This window comes from Neolamprologus brichardi, chromosome 6 (genome assembly GCF_056152115.1).
Source record: "Neolamprologus brichardi isolate AB-2024 chromosome 6, ASM5615211v1, whole genome shotgun sequence".
NCBI classification, from domain to species: Eukaryota; Metazoa; Chordata; class Actinopteri; order Cichliformes; family Cichlidae; genus Neolamprologus; species Neolamprologus brichardi.
Genome location: NC_142109.1, coordinates 31,685,912 through 31,711,939, shown reverse-complemented (window position 1 = coordinate 31,711,939; position 26,028 = coordinate 31,685,912). Strand labels below are relative to the sequence as shown.

The window sequence follows — 26,028 nt, the reverse complement described above, 5'->3', positions numbered from 1 at the left end:
TTTTCAGACCCCCTGTGGTTCAACTCAGGTTAAACATGATATATAAGTCATTTAGATACCTTAAACATTTTACTGTTTGGCTTTTTTCAGTATTTTATTTGTTCCTGGGTAAATCTGTTTGGCTGAGATTAAAGTTATAGTTTTCACACAGCTGAATAAAGATCAAGCAGAAAACTGATTAAACAGAAGTGTGAGATGGACGAGAATTTACTCCAGTGTCCTGTTATATTTTAGATAGCAAAGAGCAGACGGCTGAGTTTATTAAACTCAATTGAATTGAATTGAATTGAATTTTATTTATATAGCGCCAAATCACAACAAAAGTCGCCTCAAGGCGCTTCATAGGTACAGAGAAAAACCCAACAATCATATGACCCCCTATGAGCAAGCACTTTGGCAACAGTGAGAAGGAAAACCTCCCCTTTAACAGGAAGAAACCTCCGGCAGAACCAGGCTCAGGGAGGGGCGGGGCCATCTGCTGCGACTGGTTAGAGTAAGAGAAGGAAAACAGGATGAAAGACATGCTGTGGAAGAGAGACTCCACTGAGACAGTCTGCAAATTTTCTTAAAGTTTAATAAACGATCATCTGCTCTTTACTTTTAGTTAGCACATACCTTGAACACTTCAAGCTGTAAGCTAAACGGTAAATGGCCTGTATTTGTATAGCGCCTTACTTAGTCCCTATGGACCCCAAAGTGCTTTACACTACATTCAGTCATCCACCCATTCACACACACATTCACACACTGGTGATGGCAAGCTACATTGTAGCCACAGCTGCCCTGGGGCGCACTGACAGAGGCGAGGCTGCCAGACACTGGCGCCACCGGGCCCTGTGACCACCACCAGTAGGCAACGGGTGAAGTGTCTTGCTCAAGGACACGATGACTGAGACTGTTGGAGTTGGGGCTCAAACCGGCAACCTTCCGATTATAAGACAAACTGCCAACTACTGCCACGATCGTCCTAAGCTAATGATAGTTATATAAGAGCAGATGCATGCTGGTGCAATAAGCTGCACGTTTTATGTCCAATGGATGCATGATGTAATTGGTTGACGAATTGCAAAAATAATTGGTGACTAGTCGACTGTCAAAATAATCATTTGTGGCAGCCCTGATCCAGAGCACCCCACTCAACCCCCACACCTTTCTCGCCTCCATTGCCACTATGTGCCCCCTTTACATTTCTCTCTGCCCCCTCATATATGCCTGTCTAGAAACAGCCCTGAGTGCAGTGTGGACTTTTGAAAAATGGTGGTCATAATGTGAAGAACAAACAGTGCAAGATCTTTTGTGTATTACTCCCACTGGAGAATATTGGTTTGCATTAGTTGATTTGAAACCGTACAGCATAAAGTCAAAGTCATCATTAAACTCCAGGACTGCAAAGCTATTACTTGTGCTACACATTTTTAAATGATCACAAAATAATTTTATAAACAAAATGTTTATTTACAATTCTTTCATTTTAACAGCCAGTACGAACAAACTATGCAACTTGACTTGACAAAAATTAAATCAATGTAAATTCACAGTATGTACAATGAGGTTTAGGGCTGTAAAAGAATGTGTTAATATTGTGTTTGATATTTTTGGGAAAGTTAGCTTTTCAAACATATCTGAGAAAATTTTGACATTTACACCAAAGCAAAGACATCTTTTTTGTTAAAATAGGGCACAATGTTAAACAGAATGAAAATATGTTTAAAAATTAAAAAAAGATTTACTTTTAGTCCTCCCTGAATGAGGTGGTTAATTGCTGTGCAAGTAATACAATTAGACTTCATTGCCATTTAGACATCAGTAATGACATGTGGCATACTGACAGAGATTGATAGATGGGTAATGGAAATTAGATCATATTTTCAGTCTCAATTTAATTAAGACATGTTTTAACCTTAGTGCATATTTCAAAATCCAACATCCAAATTCCAACACTGGTCACAAGATGTGCTTTCCAGAGTTATTGTGGAAGGTTTATCAAATACTTCTTTTTTAATAATAGGCAAGTGCTTCAATTTTTGGAACTGTATATATGAAAACAACATCAATAAATTACCAATTAAAAAATGAACAAAACATCTGTTTTTAATGTGTTCAGTTGACAATATTTAAAAACGAATGCAAGTGTATTATGGCAAACTCATTACAAAATGAGAAAAGAAAAAGATGACAGCTTTAAAATGCCACTAGGACACTAAAGCCCATGTCCAAAACAAAAGCATTATGTATGCCACAAAGGCTTACTTGAGTTGAAGCCAAATTTACCTTAACAATTTTCCCTAAACTAACTCAGGTACAACATTCGGGAAGAAATACCATGCCAAACTGGGGTTATGCTCTCACACATCTTGTGACATCACCTACTGAATCAAAAAGTATGAGAAAAAGATACCTGCATATTCTGACAAACCAACTTAAATTTAAAGATGTATATTTCTGAAAAACCTCAATCTCCATCTATATTACACTTTACTTTGCAGAGAGCACACAGTGCCATACAGAACATTGTAAAAAGACAAAAAAAAAAAAGTTCAACACTCTGGAAAGTTTCCTCATCTGCTTGCTAGTGAGGAGGAACAAAAGTGTAGCTAGTATAAAGAACAACTGTCACTAATCATTATGTTGCATCACTTTAAAGTACAATTTGTCAGTTTGGGGAGATTTACTTGTCTAGCCTGTCTATATTGCATCGTTTTTATTTTCAACAGTACCAAGTGGCACGCATGTTCGTCTGTTGGCTTTAGTTAAGTTGCTTCCGTTCTTTAAGACAGATGGATGGATTTCCAACAAAGCAGCAAATCAGTACAAATTCCCAAACTCTCAAACCATTCTACAAAGATACAAAATAATTATCTCAAAAAAGGGAAAATAAGTAAATTCTCCATTTGCATATAAATTCCATTATAAAAACCAAACAAACAAAAACCCGCTCCACAGCATGCATTTTCTGAATTACAAGAATGTATATTTCCTATTTCAAAGCATACCATTGTTCCAAGGTGAACATGGTTTCTTACATGTCCATCTCTCACTGACCACCATGTACATTTTTAACATGTTTTTTCAGGTGACCCGTCTGCGTGAATTTCTTTGGACAGTGTGGACAGGCATGTGGTTTCTCCCCTGTATGGGTGTATTTGTGCCTTTTAAGGTTATTGTAGTCTAAAAATCCTTTTCCACAGAATGGACACCAGTGTCTTTTCTCTCCATTATGCCATCGCAAGTGCACATTCAGTTCTACTCTTCTTATGAATTTCCTTTCACAGAGGGTACACTGAAATGGTTTCTCTCCAGTGTGGATCCTAATATGTACTTCTACGTCTCGTTTTGTGAAGAATCCTTTTTTGCAGATCTGGCAAATGAAAGGTCTTATCCTGCCATGCACCATTTGGATGTGTTTTGTAAGGCCAAAGCGGTAGACAAATCCCTTCCCGCAATGCTGGCAGATATGTATCCGACCATTACGGTGCACCCGGCCGTGGCGTTTAAAGCTCTTGGAGTCTGGGAAATTCTTCCCACAGAATGTGCATGAGAAGGGCCTGTGTCCCGTATGAAGACTAACGTGGCTCTCCAGTGCAGCACTGCTGCTGAGAATTCGACCACATTCCCCACACTGGTTCCTTAGCAGATGCCTACCTATGACTGACAAAGGCTGTAGAGGTGATACAATTGGTGACGTAACAAATTTGGGTTGGGGCGAATCAGGGGAGCCACTGGGGTTTTGATTATCAGATCCCGTCTCCGTCTTTACGTTTAACAAAGATGGTGGAGGCATTTCACTTTCTGTCATGACAGGAGGTATCCACACTTTAGCTCGACATTTTTTCCCAACCCCACAGTTGGATCGACTCTCTGATAATCGACTTTTTGCCAATTTAGATTTGTTAGACTTTTTCATTGAAGCAATTTTTTTAGCTTTTGCTGCTTTAGCTAACTTCATAGCATTAACAACTTTAAAACCCCTTTTAGGACCAGTAACATCTTGGATTAGTCTGGGCTTCTTAGCAGGTGTAGATTCCTCAGTCTTTGTACGACTGATGCAATTTTTAGCTATTGTGGGGGACTTGACACTTGGGGAACAAGTTTCACCTTTATTTCTTCTAGTAATAGCGCCATCTGTGGTTATACCAAAAGATCTTAATTCCCTTTTAATCCTTTTTGTCTTTAAGTCATCCTTGCTGAAAAGTGAACTCCTACGGATGCCAGACTGCCTCAAACTAGGTGTTCTTGGACTAACAGAAGGCAAGTCAGTCTTTTTAGGACTAGTGCTTCCTCTGGTTGACATTACAAGGCTTACAGAACTTGATTTTTCATTTCTAGGGGTTGTATCATTGTTAGTCATTTTGGGGCTACCACTTTCTTTAGTTGAGCTAGGACTTCTAGAACTCAAAGAACCTTTTCTACCTGAAGGCGACCTCCTCGGACTTAAAGAACTGGATTTTTTATATCTAGGACTATCCCTACCCAAAGACCTCCTAGGAGTCACTGAAGTCATTTCAGGACTAGCAATTTCTTCATTTAAATTACCCTCTCTAGGACTCACAGATGTGGATTTTTTATTATCTGTGCCTAAACCATCTCTATGTGTACTGTCCGCCTTAGGAGTCATGGTGGTGGAATCACTGTTAGCCCTGCTCTTCTTAGAAGTTGGCTCATTATCAGTCATCTTGGGTAAATCTCCACCATTACACAGTACAGATCTTACAGGACTGATGGAAGATAGGGCATTATTAATTAGAGCTGTATTATCTTTAACCACATCTCTCCTTCCAAGGCAAACAGGACTGGTTTCCTTAGTTGACTTTTCACCGTTAAGACTGCCATTCTCTATTCCAAGCTTCTTAGAGATGAGAGTGGTAGTATCACGTTCTGAATTCCGTTCCAGACTTTTTTCAGTTCTTTTAACTTGCAAGTGAGTTTTCAGATGACTTCGCAGCCGAACGACCAAGGAGTTTTTCTGTAAGCTTTTCTTCTGTAAGCTTCTCTCCGTCAAAGAAGCTTTACCATTTGCAAAGTCAGAGTTGGCCTGTATCAAAATGGAAAGAAGAAACAAACAATAAATAAATAAATAGGTACCACATTCTGTAGGGGTTCTAATTTTAAAAAACAAAACACCCACAACAACAACACAACATGATGACTATCAATTTCAATGTGTAACCACAGAAATTTTGACCCCCATGTACTGAATAGCATTTACCTGTTTTTCTTGATCTTGAACGATCGGTGAAACTGCCAGTTGTGCCAAGAACTGTGCTTTAGTCATCTGTAAGTGAGGGTCAGATGCCTCTCTGGACATGGAGGTAAGCTGTATGATGGCAGATTCATTCTCCTGTACGTCACTGCTGTCCATATTAGGAATGGGTTCAACAGATGTTGCTGATGTAGATGGCTGCACATCTTCACCGACAGTTGCCTCTCTCATGACAGTGAATGTTTCAGATGACAGTTGAGACCGCTCATGATTATTTGACTCTGACTTCTGAGGTGTATTTAGAGTCACAGGACTAGGCATTTCGGTTACATCTAAACTACTGCTTGAAGATGAATCTAGCTTCTCTGAGATTGCTGGTTTTGAAGACTTCTCTTGCATAGTACCTTCAGAAAATCCCTTTAAAAGCAGTTTCGATACCAAAACAGATTCGTTGGGGGATACTGAAAATGGAAGTTTGGTTAATCTGACCACAGGAGTGAGCTTCCTATCAACAGTCGGCTGTGATGCTGGTATTATCTTAACTGACTGTTCTAAACTGGTTTCTGTAGGAGTGCTTATCACTTCCGAAACAGAGGCAGTTTGTTCAGGAGATTCAGGGCTGTCGGTTGCGTTTTCACTTTGAGAGAATGCTGTGTCATCGGAAGCTGAAACACTTAACTCCTGTGAAGCTGTAGTCGACTGTGCAGATGTCAATGTGACAGGAACATCACAAGGCATTGCTGCCTCTTGCGTTGCTTTCACAACTATTGTCTGTGGTGGATGTTTACTTGGTGCCACTGCTGCCAACCGTATTGGAACTATGATTGTTATTTTTTTGTGTGGTGGACCACCTGTTTGCTGATTTTCTGATGGTTTAGTCAACTGTGAAACTGGGATTAATGTCATGGAGGTAGTATTTGTTTGTTGAGGAAGACAGAAAAGTGAAGGCGTTTCCAGAGGTAACCCTGCAACTCCAGAAGTTGCAAGTACATTATTGTGTGTAGTCCTCGACTCTATAGAAGAAAGGTTTGTTGTAGACGATGCTATATTGTGAGATGGTCCTACTCTTGGCACAACAGTTATTATTTTAGGCCTAATTTTAGTCAGTTTTCTGGGTGCTACGGGGTGGGAAGATGGCAGGACAAAAGTTTGAGTAGCAGCATTTGATAAAACTTGCTGTTGTTGTGGTGTAACAAATGCTTTGAGGGTTTCATTGGCCTCTACACTTGACTGAGATTTTACAGTAAGATTCTGTGTCTGTGGTTTAGCTAGGATTTTGTCCACTGTTTGTAGGGTATCCACACAGGGAGCACAATGAGTCATAGGTGATGAAATTTTTTCGGAAGACGGAGTAATATTTCCCATTGTTGACTGATTCATTGCTTCAACTAGCAGCATTGCATCCTGAAGTGTTGCAGAAGTGCGACGTTCCTTGTGCTGACCGGGTGTCAGTTGTGGTGAGTCCAATGGAGGAGAGTTCAATGTTTTCTTTGCAGATAAAGCTTCAATAGATGGAGCCTCAACTGCCTCTTTCTCTACACCCGTGGGAAGCTGCTGAGTTTCAGGGTCTACTGGCTTTTCAGAAGAACTGCTACTCACAGACAAAACTGAAGCAGGCAGAGAACCAGCCTTTCTATTGTCCATGTTTTTCAAATCAGTGCTTGCCATCTCCTGTACAGATGGATTGGCAGTAGATGAAGTCCCTTTCGTCTGAATCCCAGATGATCTTGGAGAGGCAGAAGCAGAAATCTTCACTGCATCTACAGCAGTGGATTTGTCAACTATTTCTGAAGGTGTGTTCAACTGTTCCTGGCCTTTTAAGGCATCAAAAGATGATGACACAAGTGCTTCTTTTGGTTTAATTTTCTTTGGTGGCCGTCCTCTTCTACGCCGTACTGACACATTAGTTTTGGAAGTAGCTTCATCTTCTGCCAAGCTGTTTTTTAATTCTTCACAAATAACTTCTTTGTTGACCAATATGGACCCCCCTAACTGTTCATCTGCACAGTGCACATGTGCAGATGGCTGTACAGTAATAGCAGTTTGTTCATTTTCTACTGTTTCACCATCTCTTTGACATTGCTGAAGAACCTGTGTCTCTACTTCTGATGTCTCCTGATCAACTTCAGACTCTTCTTTGATATTGTCCGTCATTGCAGCAAGTGAAATAACTATTGAATGTTCTGAATCAGTGGTCTGGCTCTGCGTTCCCTCTGAACGGCTACTCTCTCCCATACAGGATACCTCCCGGACCATTCTGGTCTCTTCATCTTTTCGAGCTGATGTAGTTTCTTCTGTTGAATCTTCCTGGTTAATAAGCATCCCTTCATTTTCAGTTCCATTTAAAGAGACGTGTAAAGAACCTAGGCACCACAGTGATAAAGATGTCAGAAGAAACATAAGAGGAAAAAGTTACTAAGGCAGAGAAAACTCTGGAACAATGAAACTTTAGACAGACATTTTTTCTTTTCCCCTTAACATTACATGGTCCATACAATTCTTTTAAAGGGAACTGTTTATTTTTTATTTTTTTAAAGATGTGCTAAATCCTGTTTTGATTCGGCACTCATCATATAATACCACTGGGAAATGCTGCACACACACAACCTGTTTACTGGTGAATAATCTTCCACTGTTATTTTGGATGTTTAAACTCTGCCAACCATTTAGCCTCAAACCTTTCTACCTTGCGCTTTCCTTACTGACTGCTATTGTGTTGTCGTCAAGTTGCTTCCCAAATGAGGTTTCATCTCCTGGCTAGACATACACAAAAATTAAACTGTAGCTAAGGATGGCAGTTGCTGTTGTGCTCTAACACAATCTGCAGCAGGTGGGGAAGACCTGCACTACGGTTTCAAACAGCTCTCTCAGACAACAGAGCTAGGGTTCATACACAGAGGCAGAATCTCAGTGAAGTAGCAGTTGATTATGACATTCAGTTAACTAAACACATTTGACCATCACAAGATAATTGGGGAATAATAAATTTGCTGATGAGCAAATTCAAAATGCCATTAATTAATTCTTACAATTCTTTCTTTATTCCAAAACCGTCAGTTTAAATTACTCACCTGAAACATTACTCAGGGCTTGTTCAGAGGCCACTGCAGACTCAACCTCCTCTTCTTTTAACTCAGACCGTAGAGAAGTATCACTGTATGATTCCTGTAGGAGGAGGACAAAAATGTAGGTTTTGAGAAGGTGCAAAAAAAATCAGAACATTTTATTTTTTTTAATGCTGCTATGGTACACACAAACCTCCTGTTTGACAAGTATAAATGTCATCTGAGAATTTCCTCCCTGCTCCTGCAAACCATATCCAAACCTCTCACCAGCGTGTAACATTTGTTGGTTTTTTAATGATGACTGCCCCAGTGGCTGACATTGCTCGACCAACACTGTGCGGAAGGAGACAATATCTGTAAAGAGAAACATACAAACCCACAAAGAAAAAACAGAATAACTAATTGTTCAAGAATACAGAGTTCAGAAGAGAGTTGGGTACAGCGACAATTTCCAGGGGAGTAGTGAACTAGTTTTATTGCACCAGCAGAAAAAAGTGAAGACTGCAATGCCACCGCTTTGAACTGGAGCTGGCAGTGGCAGACCTTGCAATTCTCTGGAGATCAGCTGCAAGCTGGAAGGCCACTCTAACCAGAAGTGGCAACAGGTATAGAGCTAGTGCTGCTATACTATGCTCACAAAGGCTGGATAACAGACTCCAGGTGGCTACTGTATGTATGTGTGTGTGTGTGTGTGTGTGTGTGTGTGTGTGTGTGTGTGTGTGTGTATATATATATATATATATATATATATATATATATATATATATATATATATATATATATATATATATATATATATATATATATATATATATATATAAGAAATGTTCAAATGTAAACAAAGGAGAACATTAATAAATGGACATATTAACTCAATGGCAAGGCAAAAAAATATTAATTTGGGGGGAAGTTAAATTGCACAATAAGTGCAGTACTATCTCAATGAAGGCTCATATATGGATCTGCTATGCGGCTTTACCGCAAACCCAATGTGGTAATCAAGTATGACACAGCTGCTCAACAGTCGCTCTACATTCTGTGCATAGCTGGGAAAGTGCCGTCTGAGAAAAATGATTACTGCCAGATAACTTTAATCTGCTGCTTAAATCAGTATTTTTTATTTTATTTTAAATTGCGCCATGTTTTTTTTTTTGTTACAATAAAGAAGGCTGCTTCATTCATAATATTACTGTCTTTCTCTTCTGTAGGTAGACAAAGGTACAGTATGGGAAAAAGTAAAGATATAGTCACGATTGGACTATAAGGCAAATAGTATGAACAACCACCAATACATATGCGTTATATTTATTTAAATCTGCCTGTCTAATATACAAAGTTATACATCGTCTGGCGCTTCCACCAGTGAGTGATTGTATTAAACAAAAGTCTAGCAGTATTGCTGGTTCTCGACTGACTCGAGCCACTGTTAGAGGTGATTGTGAATTGGCATTTAGACGGACCACCTTTTCACATATCAGGGAGTGAGCTTCTGGAATAGCCTTCCACTGTCAGTGTGGGAAAGTAAAAGTATCCCCATCTTTAAGAGTCACTTAAAAGGGTTGCTGAGGGACACACAAACATGTGATCATGTTTAATAATCATGCTTTATATTGGACGTGAAAAAGAGTGTATTAAAAAAAAGGGGAACCAACTATTAGTGTAATGGGTCAGCGCAATATCAGGACAGTCAGGCCATGTGCAATACAGGAGTTTGTGCAATATAACTGATAGGGCTGTTCGATATAACGATATATATCGGATGACGATATAAAAACGTCTATCGTTTTATTTTACGCTAACGTTTGTTTCGTGGTGTCGCAAAATAAGCTGTTTACGGCAATATTTTTTCATCGTTTTGATGGTTACTGTAGTGGCTATATTAATTTCTTAAAGTTCTATCTTTCTCTTATATTTTGTATAACCACACTACGGACGGACAAGCGCCTGTTTTTATGCGTTGTGGTTAGCAACAACGACGATAACACCATTGCGTGTCCGCTTGTTTATGTTCCACATAAACCTTTCACAATAAAGCTCAAGATCCTGTTGAGACTTTTCAAAATAAACTGAATCACGTGAAAGAGAAGATTATTTACGGATGAGAAATAAAAAAAAAGAGCTGCCAGGTGCTAAAAAATAAACCTTAGACTCAAACGTTAGAACAGGCTTTTCCCCGCAGCACACCGTGTAATAAATACTCACAAAGAAAACAGTGGCCGTTACAACTTATGTCTAAAAATGTATCGTTTCATGCATCGGTTAAAACACTCGACTCCAGCTACATGACACGCAGCTGGAAACACTTCCCGCAAGTCGAGCTGCCCGAGATTCATAGAATTTACAGAAAATGTTATATTTTTGTGATTTACATCGTTATCGGGACGATAGAATTCTTATATCGGGATATGAGATTTTGGTCATATTGCACAGCCCTAATAACTGATGTGTTTCCGTTATTGTCATCTATACTGTCCACTGTGTCCACTCTTCTTGTCATTGTTTGTTCTAATATAATGTGATCACTGTTTTTGTCCTTGTCACATGATCTGTAAATAGTGTCTCTGTATGTTTTTACTAACTTCCGTTTAACACCAACCTGCCAGAGGGTCTGCAAATGAAAATCAGCCCAATGGTATAATCTGGCATATTTACATTTGTTAAAATGTTCATTAATCTGTATTGCCCTTCTACACAAGTGTCTAAACAAGTTTGCATTCATAGTTTCATATCTTTTTTTTTGCAACACAGTCATTATGTATAGACCTTAATACTGTTGTTGCAGATTCAAATCTGGGACTTCCAGACGCACTGCTATAATGACCCCACGCACACTAGGTGGTACTCAAATTATAACAGAAAATGGCAGAAACCGAGTAGAGTCGAGTCACGTTGAGTAGCTACTAGTGGGAAAGGGTTCTAATTTCTGCAAAACATTCTAACAACAACAGAGATGCAGCAATTAGCTTAAACAATTGTTTGGTTAATACTTCGTCTTAATCATCTCCTCTAAAGGAAAAAAAACATTCTGATGTTTTGAAAGTACAGTTGTTATCAGAATGCTCTTTAAACACTGCATTAGGGTACACAAAAACATCTGTGATACAAGTTTATGAACCTTTGTATTTTAGTTTCTGTTTCAGAATTATTACACAACTTATCAATATCTAAATACAAGTGTGGAATAAAGCTATACATTGATAAGATTTCAGTTCAGTTTAATTTTTTTTTTTTAATATACGTCTTAGTGGTTTTGACTGGCACTATGCCAGTGCCATTAGAAGACTGCAGTTTGTTATCAGCCCCTCATTTGCACCTCACCAGCTTCCTGTGTGGGAAAACCTTAGTACCACTGAGTGTGAACGTAGTTACAAACAGAATAAGAAACAGGTTTGCACGTGACATGGGTGTCCACGACCAGGATGCTGACGTAAAAAATTTGTAATGTGTAACGGTCTGTAAACTACAGCAGAACGAACAAAAAGAAATATACTCGGGGGGCATAAAGAACTGATTGGCCAATTTAGAAGAGGTTCTGGCTTCCTTTAGCCAATCCTAATTGTATTTTATAGATAAAAACCAATATAAAGATAGAAGTGGTGAGTCTGACCTGTAAAGGAGCAGTCAATTTAGCTCAAATCAGTTATACCAATGCTCGATTTCATTTGAATAATTATGGAGCATCTGTTCCGTCCCTTATATATATATATATATATATATATATATATATATATATATATATATATATATATATATATATATATATATATATATATATATATATATATATATATATATATATATATGTGTGTAAAACATTTTACAGCTCTATGTAGCCATAAAGAGACGATTTTTTGAAGTTTGGACCAACGTTCACTGTCCTCTAAAAATGGAGAAACTAGTATGGTTTCCCTCCCATTTTGGATCCCACGCTCAAGATGACTATGCTGAGAAGCGAGCATTAACAGCTATGGTGTTCAGTGTGTTCCAGATAACATGAATACACGTAAAATGTTAGCTAAACACAACACATACCATCATAAGCCAGTTATAACTGTTAATATTAGTTAGCTCGGGGTGGCTAACATGCTGTGCAACTCACCACACTGCACGGCTGTGTCGCATTTCTCGAAGTCGTTGCTTTGCCCAGGAAGAGGCTGTTTTTCTCTTTGATAACTGCCCGATTGGCTTTTCGCGTTCTCAAACTGGCTGCATTTTGTTCTGAGGTCCTCATTCTCCTTCTTGATTTTGCATATTTCTGCCTTCAGCTCGTCAACCATAGTTTCGTAAAGTTTCGTGGTTTCTGCAACAGCGCTCTTCAGCATGCTCTCCATGAAAGAGGCATACTTCGTCTGAAAATCGTCCGAAGACATCTTGGTATGTCGTACTGTACTTCCTGGATACAGATACGAGCCCACCTGAAAGAGTGTCTTTACTCTGGCGTTTTTTTAAAGGCACGCCGTCAGAAGCTCCGCCAACATGGCTTCTTCACATGGACGGACGGACGGACGCGGTCTCTGCTTTGTGTGACGCACATTGGCTGACTGACTTACGCAAGCATCCGGTGTTTCACTTCAAGCCAAACTTTGCTTTTTGAAGAAGTTCAGTCAGTACACAAAAAATAAACTAGGAAATCTGTCGGCACCGAAATATTATTACTACCGTCGTATAATCCCACACAACACCAAGAGACCTCAATCTTTTCGTTGCAGCTGAGATTATGCTTTCTTGTTCGTCGATTTTGCTTTAACCGCAGTTGGTAAACAGCTTTTAAGAGCATTACCGCCACCGTCTGGATTGGAGGATTAATCGGAACTTTACGATATCCAGGGTGCCGAACTTGTTTTAGTTCATGCATAACTTTAATTTATTCCATGTGCTTTTTTATTTAATTTTATTTATTGATTTACCGACTTTTACTTACTCCTCTTCCTCCAAAAGTGAATGAACTGATCTTTAAAATCGTAAAGAATATTTTCCAAATAAGTCATTACTTAGACTCCATCTCATCGTATCTGTAGCATCCTCTTCTGTCACACACACCCTCTGCATGTCCTCTTTGACCAGTTTAAGGAACCATCTCTGTAGTTACTATCGCTCCTTTTGACATTAATAAAATTATTTATTAATGACTGCACTGCAATTTTCAAATTTTGCCTTTCATCAAGCCAAACTGAACCCTTTCATGGGCTGGCTGTGCCCCACATAACATATGCTGTGCTCGTATGCTAAAACAGTTATCTTTCTAATCTACTTGTTGTCTAAAAAATGACACAAAAAGCACACAATTTACACGGAGAAAACACTTCCTGTCTCATAAGTGAAAGAGGTGAACTTTAAGATGCAAAATGGGATTTAACTGAAGCAACAAAAAGGTTTAATTTGGATGTGAAACTGTTTATTTATGGAACATTATCCTAATATGACAATACTACTTCATCCACTACTGTCATTTAGTGCTCTTTAAGCACGTTTCCCACTGGAACCAGTTCTCTTTTCTTTCTTCCGTAGCATGAAAATTGTTCCAATCGACGACCCGTATTTAGATACCGGAAGTGTCGTTGTTTACGGAATCGGGAGAAATGTCATAACGCAAGAGTAAAGCTAAGATACTGAATTACTTTTTCTACTAAGCCTGAGTTCTAAATACACGATATGTAAAGAATGCGATCATTTATGTTAAAAATTTCAAGCGAGCTTGTGTTTTTTAAAATTAAATAGTGTCCAGAATCCGTTAAACATAAATCAGAACTGATGGAGCGAGCTAGTTGCAGCTAACGTTAGCATGACACTTTGTTTAAACAGCAGGGTTCATGAAAGCAACCAAGCTGTAAACTCGGACAACCGATACAACCCATAAATCATTAACTACACAAAAAGCACGTGTAAGAAACGGACACATCTACCTTAGAGACACCGACTTTAGCTGTAGCCAGTCAACAACAACAGGCTTTGAATTGCCAGTCATTTTTTTCTCCTCCTTTTCGGTTTATTAAAAAGACTTTAAGCCACAGCGCAGTTGTAATGGCGGAGACTATACTAACGTTTCAGTCACAGCTTTCTGGCGTCATGGAGACGGTGTTCAAGGCTGCTATGTATGAGATCACCCGGTTGGTGGAGGACAGTTTTTTGGAAGAGGTAACGCGGTGCCGGGAGCAGGTTGAGTCCTTAAAGAGACGACTGAAGTGGTCGGAGACTCGTCGCAAAGAACGAGAGGGAGACTGGAGAGGGAGATGCATTGACTGTGGAAAAGTCGGGATATCCAGTGAGAACCAACCCAGAACTTCAGGTGGGTCTTTCTAGGGTTAGTCGTCCATGTTTTACTTGTATTTATTTTCTTAAGGCTAATGAAGAGTTAACCTTTCATTAGAATTAACATTACATTAACAATTCCATTACAAACAAAACTAGGTGTATAAATATTGCAAATATTTTAAGAAATGTGATTATTTAAGTATTTGGGGTTGGACTACACTACCTCAGGCCACAGCTGTATAAATGCAGCATACACAGAATACATTTTAAACACTTTGTGGTTGTTTTAAAATTTTGCCTGGAAATAAAGGTACTTCCAGTGCATAAACTTGCATTACATATTCTTTAATCTGCATTATTCACACTGTGGTGCCTGACTTCTGCATATCTTACTTGTGTAACTAGTACTTATGAAGCCAGGTTGGAGAATTTGATCACAAATGAATAAACACTTTCTGGCTGCTTCATTAGTTACTCCACTTCAGCTGTTCATTAACACAAATAATATTGAGCCAATCACATAGCAGCAACTCCATGCATTTAGGCATGCAGACATGGTCAAGACAACGTGCTTAAGTTCAAATCAAGCACCAGAATGCGGAAAAAAGTTAATTTAAAATACTTTGTCTGTACAACTTTGTAATATACTGCTACATCTCTTCCCCGAAAGAAGAAATCTATAATTCTATTTCTTGTGGGTTTTAAGAGAAACATAATCATATGTTTCTTTTGACTATGTTCATAGCCACATATTCACATATTTCTCCTTTTGGCTTTTGGCTTTGTAACCCTAAGTTAAACATACTTGGGAAAATAAACAGATTCTGATCACCCACTGTTAATTATGATTTTCACTAAACACCAAAAATTGTTTCCTTTTTTGCTGCTTAAAGAAGATTGCTAGAGCTCAGAGGCAATCTTCTTGACATTATATGACTCAACTGACCTTTGCCTTATTTTGTTTTCTAAATCTTTGAAATCCAAGAAAAGCCATGTTCTCTAATGGAAAAAAAAAATGAAAAAAAAATCTATTATTTTCAGAGAAAAGCCTGAAACAGGAGACTGTGCTTCATGAAGAAATAAATAGTTCCCAGGGAGCTGATGGATGTACACTGAGCCATGAGAAGGAAGGAGAGGAAAAAAGAGAGCCCCAAAGTGCCACAAAAGCAACGCAGGTATGATAGTTTTAGTACATTATACAGCTTCATAAATTTACAAAACAAAAGTTGTGTATAAAATGTGTCTTTAAGCCACTTAGTCTCATATTATGGGGTATAGAGCCAATGCGAGAGTGTGATAAACCAAGGAAACATTTGTGGTATGGCTAAACTGACGAAATGTGATTTTTTTTTTGGTGGGGTGGGAGACATGTTCACTAATGCTCTCTTGGTGACCCATGCACCATGAAAATTGAATCATTTATATTGTTAAAAATTGTGGGGGTATGGGAACTGACTGTGCACATTACACAGCATCCATGTAATATTTTTAAGTATTTTAATTATTTTTTGTTTGAAAAACTCTTAAGCATTAAGTTAGATCTGCTTGCCAAAGTTAGGGTTCTACTTAAGGCAACTAAGGTAAAATCTGATGGATTAATGTTGCCTTTTCACTTTTTTTTCCCAGTCATCAGGTATTCAAGGCACTGGACTGTTCAAGGAAGAAGCTCTTCAGATCCCACCAGAAAATGATGAGTCGCAAGGGTGGCACATCAGCTTAGATGGTAAGTCTCTGTGCAAGTACATGCAGAAAATTTAACAAATTAATTTCTCAAGTGCTGTACAAATAGAGACAACACAATGTATGGTGTATATTGAATGCAGTGAGGCTATTTTAACTTTTTCTCACTACTCGTGTTTCAGAAGCAGATGTGTCAGCTCTTCCAGGACCCAGTAAATGTTTTAATGACCAAAAGATCCCAAAGTGCCAAGTAAATTGGGAAACTGGATTTGAGCAGAGAGCAGAATCAAACAATGATGGACACTCGGGTGAACCTTCTGAACCTCTGTTCCCAAACAGGTACGGCATGGAAGACTTAGATGGCATTGACAAGTCTGGATATGGAGACACTGGAATAATAGACATGGGTAATTTTGATGGGATACATTCACCATCGCACCTGGGCAAAGATCTGAGTTATGTGGGCCATTATGATGAGGATGTGGAAGCACCAGAAGGAGCTGATCATCAAGCTTACCAAACAGGCACTCAGCGGAATAGAAAGGATCAGGAAGGTTCACCCTCAGGTTCCCCCTCTAGGACTAACATTGATGTAAGTGGAGAGTTCAGCTGTTTACTAATTAATGAGGAGGGGTATCTGCAGGACACAAATGTCTTGTACCCTGAACAAGTGTCCAGTGATTCAGGTAGTAGATTCAGCTTCCGCGGCCAGGGTATTCGTATTGGCCCTTCTCTGGACAGCACTGAGGATATGTATGAGTCTTCAGATACGTACAGCGATACCTTAAACGTGGGACAACAGATGCAACATCAGGCAACAGTGAGAGGAGCAAGGAGATACACTTGTAACCAGTGCTCCATGTCCTTCCCGGATTCTGCTTCCCTCAAGGCTCACAAACACACACACAAAGGCACTGGACAAGTGCCCCCATACTCCTGCAACCAGTGTGGAAAGACCTTTACTCAAGCTTGTAACCTTAAAGTCCACCAAAGGACTCATTTAGGGCAAGGGGTTCACCTCTGCAGCCATTGTGGTAAAGGTTTTCCTTCATTTTCTGACCTAAAGGCACACAAATGTGGTCAAGTAGGGGACAAACCATATTGCTGCACAGTATGTGGGAATAAGTTCAGCCGTCTATGGAATCTTAAGTTGCACCAGAGAATTCACACACAGGAAAAACCTCATCGGTGCACCATGTGTGACAAGAGCTTCACAAGAGCAGACATATTGAAGGTTCACCAGCGTACCCACACGGGGGAAAGACCATACTGCTGCACTGTTTGCGGTCTCAGCTTCAAACGCCTGGATCATCTGAAATCCCATCAACGCAAGCACATGACAGATCTATAATTCCTTGGGAGAAGAAGTATCAAATTATTTAATATTATTTGTGCTATCTGAAGGCTTAAGTGAATATTTATATTAATGAGCCTGTGATGGATAGATAAGGTCTATCACATTCAGTTAAATAAGTCTCATTTGTAATCAGTTACTGCTGCATATTTTATACTCATTAAAAATATACTGCCTTGGAGTATAACTGAAAAACTTGACCAACAATATCTTTGTGATTACTCAGCTGATTGAAAATAAAACTGGCTTTAGATGCCATTGTCTGTTTATATTCTTTTTTCCTGAAGTTAGTTCTTGGCACATACTTCCTAATGACGTCACCCAGGTAGTAATGGAGTAATGTTTTGATTTTCACTGTTGCCTCCCAGCAAGAAGGTACTTAGTTCAATTCCACCATCAGCATGGGTCTTTCTGTGTGGAGTTTGCATGTGTTTGCGTGGGTTCTACTCTAGCTTCCTTCCATAGTCCAAAGGCATGCAGATAGTGGAGATAGGTTCATTGGAAACTTTAAATTGCCCATGGCATGAATGTGAGTCAGAATGGCTGTCTATGTCAGTGGTTCTCAAACATTTTACATCATTCCCCACATGACACGCCCCCTCTAAACACAACAAAGAAAGAAAAGCCTAGATTTTCAGCACTTCTTTATTGCGACTATCAACTTACACAAAAACGGCTGCAGCTTTTCAGCGGATGCACATATTATTTATGTAACTGCCACAAATTTCTTTGTACCGCCATAAAAGTGATCCCGATGTTAATCGTTAGTTCCGCATAACTTTTCTGCCAGGTAACTTGCGCCCCACCTGCCACACAATTTGAGAACCACTGGTCTATGTTCTAGCCCTGCCACAGACTGGCGACCTGTCCAAGGTGTACCCTGCCTCTTGCCTTTAGACAGCTGGGATATGGCCCCCCGGCTCGACCCAGGAAAGGATAAGTCGAAGAGATGGATGGATATCTATGTGTACTTTGTTGTGTTTCTTGGTCAATTCACCATCTGTGTGGAGCAAGAAATTATATAAACATCTGTAGTTTGTAGACTGAGCCAAGCATAAGTCTGACCTCAGCTTCTTCAAATGCTTTATTTGATGCTGTAAGATCTGGTATTGATTGGAAAAGTCAATAAGAGCTTCTAGATTTACAAGAGTAAAGAGAAAAGGTTGACTCAGGAAAAACACAAGATGCAACACGCGTGTGTGTGTGTGTGTTTTAACTTTTATTGTCTAAAGTTAGCTACTAAAGAGAATCCTGTATGACAAAATAAGATTTCTTTTGTAAATGTTTGTATATAATAAAGAGCCATACAAATAAAACAATTGACAGCTAATAGATACAGACTCAAAGAAGATGTTCTGCCCAATATTTAAAATACACACATTTGTTGCCTTCATGAAGCGCATGAAAGAAGCAGAGATGTCAGAATAATACTTTTTTAACAGGGGCTTTTTTTCTTCAACAGTCAGTTTTGTTTGCTCATGAAATATGAATTCATACAACTGATGAATCTTTTATGGTAAATATAACCATCCCTACCACACACACCAAACAGCATATTGATCTAGACAGCAGCTGAATAGTCTTGGTCCCATGTGTATTAGGAGTCTGTGTTCTCAAAACAAATTCAGAGGCACCGTTTTTATAGTTTAAAAGTCATGTTGCCTGTTTATTGCCTAATGAAATCTAGGGCCTGGTACATTTAAATATTTTTTTAAAGGAATAGAAAGAGTACAATCAAATTACTTTGATTCATTTTATAGTTACGATTTCATTTGTTTACCTAATGTTTTTATTTTGCTGTTAAAAAAAGTAATATTATTATTAGTATTATATACACTAGCATTTTCCTTAAAGACATTTCCACCACAACGTGGTAAAAATTGGTGCATATTAACCTCACAAGAATGCTGGAAGTTAATTTTCTGAGGATCAAAGGTTTGTTGTGGGGATATGAGACAGAACTGTAAACTCAGTGAAGTGGATTTAATTTAAGGTCTGGACTCAGGGAAAGGCCTAAAGCAGGCAAGTGGGAATACCACTGCCTTTTCTGTTTGTGTAAAGAAGTTTAGCTACATATTTAATTCTCAAGATACAAAAAAAAAGTGGAAGAAAACTTAGTCTTTCTACATGATAGAAAAACTACGACAAAACTAATAGTTTTTTAGTAAAAGAAAAAAATAATGTGCAAAAGAATAAGTTCTGTTAGTTCTAACTGCCCATAAATTCTGTAGTAGACAGTAAAAAAATGGAGATTTTCTGTCATTTAATTATCTAATACTTAATTACTTTCATGTAGTATTAAAAGTCCAAAATTTACACTCTTCTTCACATTTTCAAACGCTGTCCAGTCGGCCGGAAAGAAAGTATGATTAAAAAATGTCCGCAAAACGATTACAAGTTAAACCTGACTGCCAGGTGCAGCCTGATGGTTTCACTTTAGTAAAACGCGTTTCGTTTTTTACTCGTCTCCACTCGAGGCCACCGTACTGCGTTGTGCGTGACGCCACGAGCAAAAACAAGGACCACAGGCGAGTGATAAGTAGCTAGCTTCGTTCAACGCAATTTAATTCCCTTATCTAAACAGCTGTTACAATCGAAAGCAAAAACCCACGGGTGAAACATCTCGACAATTAAGATTTCACTCCCGTTTACAGTGTCTGTAGCACTCGTACCGGAAACGATATCACACGAATGCTACAGCTAAATATTAGCTGGCTAGCTGACAGTTCAAATCGACGTGTCATATCAGTAAACATCGCGTTAGGCTGCTTTTTACCATTAATAATGGTATTAATAAAAGCTTATCCCTCCTCACGGGGAATACCGACAGCGGAAAATTGGTGTATTGTTGAATAGAAATTACTCTGCGGTTATGGCCTTCAGCTTACAACATGTAGCAGGATTTTCACAATACACCATTTAATAAAACATCAAACGTCATTCTCCTTTGCATTCATTCACTAAAGCACATAAGCCCTGTGAGTAACAGCTAATAGACAAGGGAGGCTGATAGAGTGCACCATGTCGGACCTGGACACCCTCATAGTCACCTTTCAGACCCAGCTTTCAGATGTGATGGAGGCTGTAGTGAAGACAGCCATGTTTGAGGTGACCAGGTTGGTGGAAGATGTGTTTTTGGTGGAGGTGAAGCGCAGGAGCCAGGAGATAGAGTCCCTGAGGATGCAGCTGCAGTGGATTGAGAGCAAATTCAAGGATCAAGCAGGGAAAGAAGGAGGAAAGACTGGAAAGGGCGTGCACTGTGCAAGGCATGGTGTGGAACTGTCCACTGACACTGCAGAAGAAAGGTCTAAAAACCATCAGGAAGGTAAGAAGAAACAGGCGTAAAATGAATTTTATATAGGTCATGGGATGCCCTAAATATTGTAAACACTGTTGTGTTTCTGTTTTTTTTTTAAGAACAAGTGAGGGGCCTTAGTGTGAAGACCGAGAGTGACTCTTTTGAAAGATGGACAGCAAGCTGCAGACTAGAAGACAAATCAGAGTCGCTACCAGAGGCAGACAGTGCTACAGCTGCACAGAGCCCTGAAAGGGAGCCAGAGGTGAGCCAGATTAAATGACTACCAGAGCAAAGTTATGATGTTGTACTGACATTAAATAATCATCATCTTCTTTATGTATCTGTATTTTATTGGGTGCTTCTGGACACATTTCAAGTGCTATAAGAGCTGTAATGTTGTATAAAAAAAACAACAGTTTCGATAATGGCTCTAAAAATTGGTGAAATGGAACCAGTAGATATTCACAGTATTTCATGCACTGTATGTCTTCAGGCAGCAGAAGAAAAGGATGTGAGATCAGCTGTTGCTACGAAGGAGGAAGAAGTTAGTCAGCCATCTTGCTCCTCTGTGCATATGGGAGGGTGGAACTGTAGTGGTACGTATTGTTAGGATCTTATCTTTCTTTCAGTCTGTCCATAGTAAAGGAACATTAAGCATTATTTATTGCACAAACACATACCCTCTCGACCCTACCGTGTGCCGTGATATAGCTCCCTATCCCCTCAAGCAGGTGTTATGGTTGACACATTGTTTTATAATTTATTCTTTGCTTTTGGAGAGCTTGACTTGTTAACCTCAACTCAGTTCTGCTCAACATTAATAAATTAATATATATATATATTTTTTTTTTTATCTCTGTGGCTCCTGGGGAAAATTAATTGCCAGACAAACAGTGACCACTAGGCAATTTCCATATCCTTCGTTGTTGTTCAAACTCCCCACCCCAGTTCATGACAGGTTTGTGTAGCATGTAGGCCACTTTAACATTCAGACTCTTTTACATGAAGAATGTTGAATTAAGCAAGACATTTTCTCAGAAAGGTGTCGCCTGGATTGCAGTTGGTGTTTTTCAGCATTAATGGTACCTACAATGATGTGCATGCTAACATACGCTCAAATAGACTTTGAACATCTGAAAAGTTGGGAAATTTCTTTATTACAGCATGCAAAACATTAAACACAACCTAGAACAGAAAAGATAAGGTTTTTTTCTTCAATAAGCCTAATATGATAAAACAAAGTAGCCAATATAAAGTAAAAATCTTAATAAAGTACAGTAGAATATAATGCAAATAGTAGGATATAATACAACACGTTAGTATAATAAATTCAGTAAAGTAAATTAGAATAAAATGGCTTTTCAAATTTAGAAGATGACATTAAAGTGACTGGTCCCTATCTCCAAAACGAAGATAGAATTTTTGTTGTCCACTTTACTTCAGTGCACCTAAAAGGAATTCAGGCCTGAAAGAAACAATAACATTGTTGCATTTTTAAATTAATTTATTTTTATTTCCTTAATTAAAAAGAAAAATCCTTATTTTCTAGATGAAGAGGGACCTGGATCAGACAACGAGAGTGGAACAGTTGAGGTACAACCCAAACAGACTGAAGAAAACAGTGAGGAATTATTGAGAAATGTCATGAAGAAAGACCCACAGATAGCTGCTGGTTATGGCTTTCCTGAAGGCAGGCAGGAAAAACACCTGTCTACAGATCGACCGTGTGTTTCATCTTTGGAAATAGATACCAGTTGGGCTGGCTTGACTGTCACAGGCGCTGAGTTGTTGCACAATCCCAGACTTGGAGCTGAAACGGAACGTGATCCAGTCAAAACTAAAGCAGAAAATGAGCTGTCTGATTCTGTCAGAGCGGACATTCAGGTTACCCCAGGCAGAGATAAAAGTTCATCCTCAGGGTCCCCTAAGGCAAGACTAAAAAACAGTGATGTTTTAGGCCTGACTATCAAGAAGGAAGTCATTCTTGATTCTGATGGATGTGAGGAAGGTGAGCGTATAGAAAAGAAAATAACAAACTCAGGTATGTCCTCTTTTTCATGTTCAGTAAAGCAGCATAAGGTGAGTTCAGAAGCACACAGACTAAACCACATTTCTCAAAAAGCTGCTGTGCAAGAGGTTATGAAGCTACATTCCAAAGCCAGTTCAGGTTTCAGATTGCAAGCCGCTTTACAGCATCTTCACCGACCGATGAAAAAGCCCACTCACACTCTCTCGAACAGTACCGCTGCGGCACTGTCTATAGCTCCCTCTCAAGTTGTAAACTTAAATAACCTTCAAAGAATTCCCTCCACATCCAAAGCATCTCCTGCTGTATCCTCAATCCAGCGAGTTCACCTGGGTGACAAACAGACATCAACCCTTAACCGAACTGGAGACTCCTGGGTCAGCAACAGGTCCCAGCACCATCCTGCAAACTCTCACCACGTCAGTCCTGGTACCCATCCAGACTCTCAGTCTCACGCCGCTCCAAGGCATCTCCTACGCTGTGGGCAGTGTGGGAAGTGCTTCCCCCACCCCAGTAACTTGAAGGCCCACCTGCAGACTCACACAGGTGAGCGGCCTTTCTGCTGTTCGCTCTGTGGCCGGAGTTTCACCAAGCTGAGCAACCTTAAAGCACACCGTCGCGTCCACACTGGAGAGAGACCATACTGCTGCTTGGCCTGTGGCAAACGCTTTACCCAGAAATGTAATCTCAAACGCCACCAGAGGATCCACCTTGATGCATGTTGATAGAGATCCAACATACATCATGAAAGGACAACTTAAATATGTGTATTTCTTTAAGATGCTACAGAGCTACGTTGTGTTGCAATACAGTCTGTGTGAGGCTTTGCAGGCCTTCTTTTTGTATATCTATCTTTTAAAGTGATTGTCCTGAATAATACTGTGCATTCCAGAAAGGTTAATCTAATAACATATAAAAATGTTTTAATGTTACTAAAGGATGAAAAACAAGAATGTGTTGTGTCGTTTACCGTGTGCAAAGATAGGTCAGACTGTGAATATGCATATTATCGTGTTGTGTCAACTGCAATGTGCCTGTGAGCACACAAGCACTTGTCAGCCATGGATCAGAGCCTACATTTATCAGCTGTAACATTTATTCAAACTGGTAAGCTTAGCTCTAAAAATACTTTGCAAAATACTACAAATTTAAACAGATATCCACAGGACACTAAAATTGGTTAAGGTGCAGTACTTAATGTCTGCAACAGCAACTTTTCTTGCTATACCTCTCGTTATGCCAACTTTGCATTAAAAAAAAATTACTGGTCGCTGATTGATGTTTATTGATCGGTGCTTAGATTTTGTTTTTAATGAGGAAAATTACATCATAAAGAAAAAGCTTATGACTGCTCCCTTGTTTGTAAGGAGCTGCTGCAGCAGATGGAGCCACATATTTGATTTGGCACTGAGTTTTAAGCTGGATGCTCTTCCTGATGCAACCCTCCCAGGGATTTGTGCCTGCTCTCGGGGATTTGTGCCTCCTCCCAGTCTTGTACCGGGGATCTTTCATGTTGAGGGAATGTGTTAACAGCGCTGCCCTATTGATTACATCATAAAGTAAGAAAAGTCGCGATTGCCATAATCTAGAAGAACATCCATTTAATTAATTTTTAGCAGAAAATGTTTAATACTCTGCAGGCAGTAAACTCTTGTAAGTTGGTAAATGGTTCCAAGTTGTTCTTTAAAACTTGTTAATAAATATAGGCCCAAATCATTTGATCTAAGAACCCTCCCTCCGGTAATGAAACAGTTTTAATGTAGATGCATCCTTTTTTAGTTTTAAAATTGTACAATGATCGATGATCTGATATTTCAAGATGCAAAGATTTCTTTACCAATGTCTTGAAAAGTGCTTCTTTTGAAAAATGATGTATCATAAGTGATGACTACATTCATATTTAAACATTCATTAATTGTATCTGTTTAAGTAAAAAAAAAAAAAGCCTTAAAATAATCCTGATATTAAGGTTTTAAACAATATTGCAGTATCTTAATTAAACACTTGGTGTCATCCTTTCACCAAACTTATTGTGGCAACGAGGACCTTGGCAGAGATTTTTTTTTGTTGAGGATTTTGTATCCTCTTGTCTTGCTTCTAATGTAATAATGTAATATAGAGGTGCTCTTAAAGAAAACCCCTCCATTAGAGTAACAATCCGTGGTAACAAGTGTCTGTAAGCACCGTTTTAGCTGATCTGTGTGCCCAGACCTGTGTGTGTTACATATCTTACACTCAGGATTAGGCTTGATGTGTTGTATCTGTGAAGTCAGAGCAGCACTGTGCAGGTGGTACAACCGATAACATTTTAATCTTATTTTCAAGGTGAGGAAAAAGCTAGCAGAGGCTGATCTCTTTCTCCGTGTGTACATGTATGCGTGTGTGTGGAGAGAGAAAATGTGGATTAAAGCAGTGCTTCTGTCTACAGATGGTATCTTTCCTTTTTGATGTCTGAACCCAATAACAAGAGAAGTTATCTGTGAGGTGTAATTAAGAAATACCTACTTAGCCGAATCTGCAGTGAGCATAATAGATAGTGCTTGTTGTTTGTGGGGGATTGTGAAAGTAGTCTGTTTAATGTGTGCGGTGCTCGGTATACCTAAACATTGCTGTATGCATCTCGCAAACATTTACCTTCTGCCTGTGCATTTCAAACACTCTTGTATGAGTCATCGTTTTGTTTTAATTCCATCGCTGAAGCAGTTTTTCTGAAGATGTTTATTTGGTTAAAAAAAAAAAAAAAAGCAAATACAAAAAAGACCAAACCACAATTATACTTTCATTTTCCCTTTCCTGCTCTCTTTTGCACTTTGATTTGAACACGTTTCCCTTTCTTCTGAGACTCTTTCTGGCCTGTCAGGGAATCATAATCCTCACTAAGTTGGTAGCCTTATGAAGAATAGGAAGCTGTTTTTTTGTGTGCAGATTGGTCTTTCTGACTTTTTCTTTGGTGACAACAGAAAGCCACTTCAAGCTGGGATGCTGTTAAGCTTGATTTGGCTTAAAAAAGAAAACATACTCTAAGAGAGGAGGAAATTTTTGGCACCCCTCCACAGAGATTTTGTTCTGAGCCAAGACAAGAATTATAATACAGGCATTTTTAAACCAATTTTGTTAAGTAGAGTTTCATTTATTCAAGCATGAAATACATTT

The 26,028-nt window shown here is 39.0% G+C and overlaps 3 protein-coding genes across 3 annotated transcripts; 2 read left to right on the top strand and 1 right to left on the bottom strand.

The window, feature by feature from the left end:
- Positions 1-1,434: 1,434 nt before the first annotated feature.
- On the bottom strand, positions 1,435-13,001 carry LOC102786056 (uncharacterized). Its single transcript, XM_006790582.3, has 5 exons — positions 12,365-13,001; positions 8,459-8,619; positions 8,272-8,365; positions 5,207-7,563; positions 1,435-5,032 (listed from the first exon to the last, which is right to left on the bottom strand). The coding sequence occupies exons 1-5, from the start codon at positions 12,633-12,635 to the stop codon at positions 3,035-3,037; spliced, it is 4,881 nt and encodes a 1,626-aa protein (XP_006790645.2). The 5' UTR covers positions 12,636-13,001; the 3' UTR covers positions 1,435-3,034.
- Positions 13,002-13,805: 804 nt separating this feature from the next.
- On the top strand, positions 13,806-18,487 carry si:ch73-109d9.2 (uncharacterized). Its single transcript, XM_006790583.3, has 4 exons — positions 13,806-14,551; positions 15,559-15,692; positions 16,144-16,240; positions 16,380-18,487. The coding sequence occupies exons 1-4, from the start codon at positions 14,287-14,289 to the stop codon at positions 17,546-17,548; spliced, it is 1,665 nt and encodes a 554-aa protein (XP_006790646.2). The 5' UTR covers positions 13,806-14,286; the 3' UTR covers positions 17,549-18,487.
- Positions 18,488-20,055: 1,568 nt separating this feature from the next.
- On the top strand, positions 20,056-25,300 carry LOC102786655 (uncharacterized). Its single transcript, XM_006790584.3, has 4 exons — positions 20,056-20,876; positions 20,969-21,111; positions 21,343-21,445; positions 22,399-25,300. Exons 1-4 carry the CDS (start codon positions 20,573-20,575, stop codon positions 23,598-23,600), a joined length of 1,752 nt encoding a protein of 583 aa, XP_006790647.2. The 5' UTR covers positions 20,056-20,572; the 3' UTR covers positions 23,601-25,300.
- The last annotated feature ends 728 nt before the right edge of the window (positions 25,301-26,028 follow it).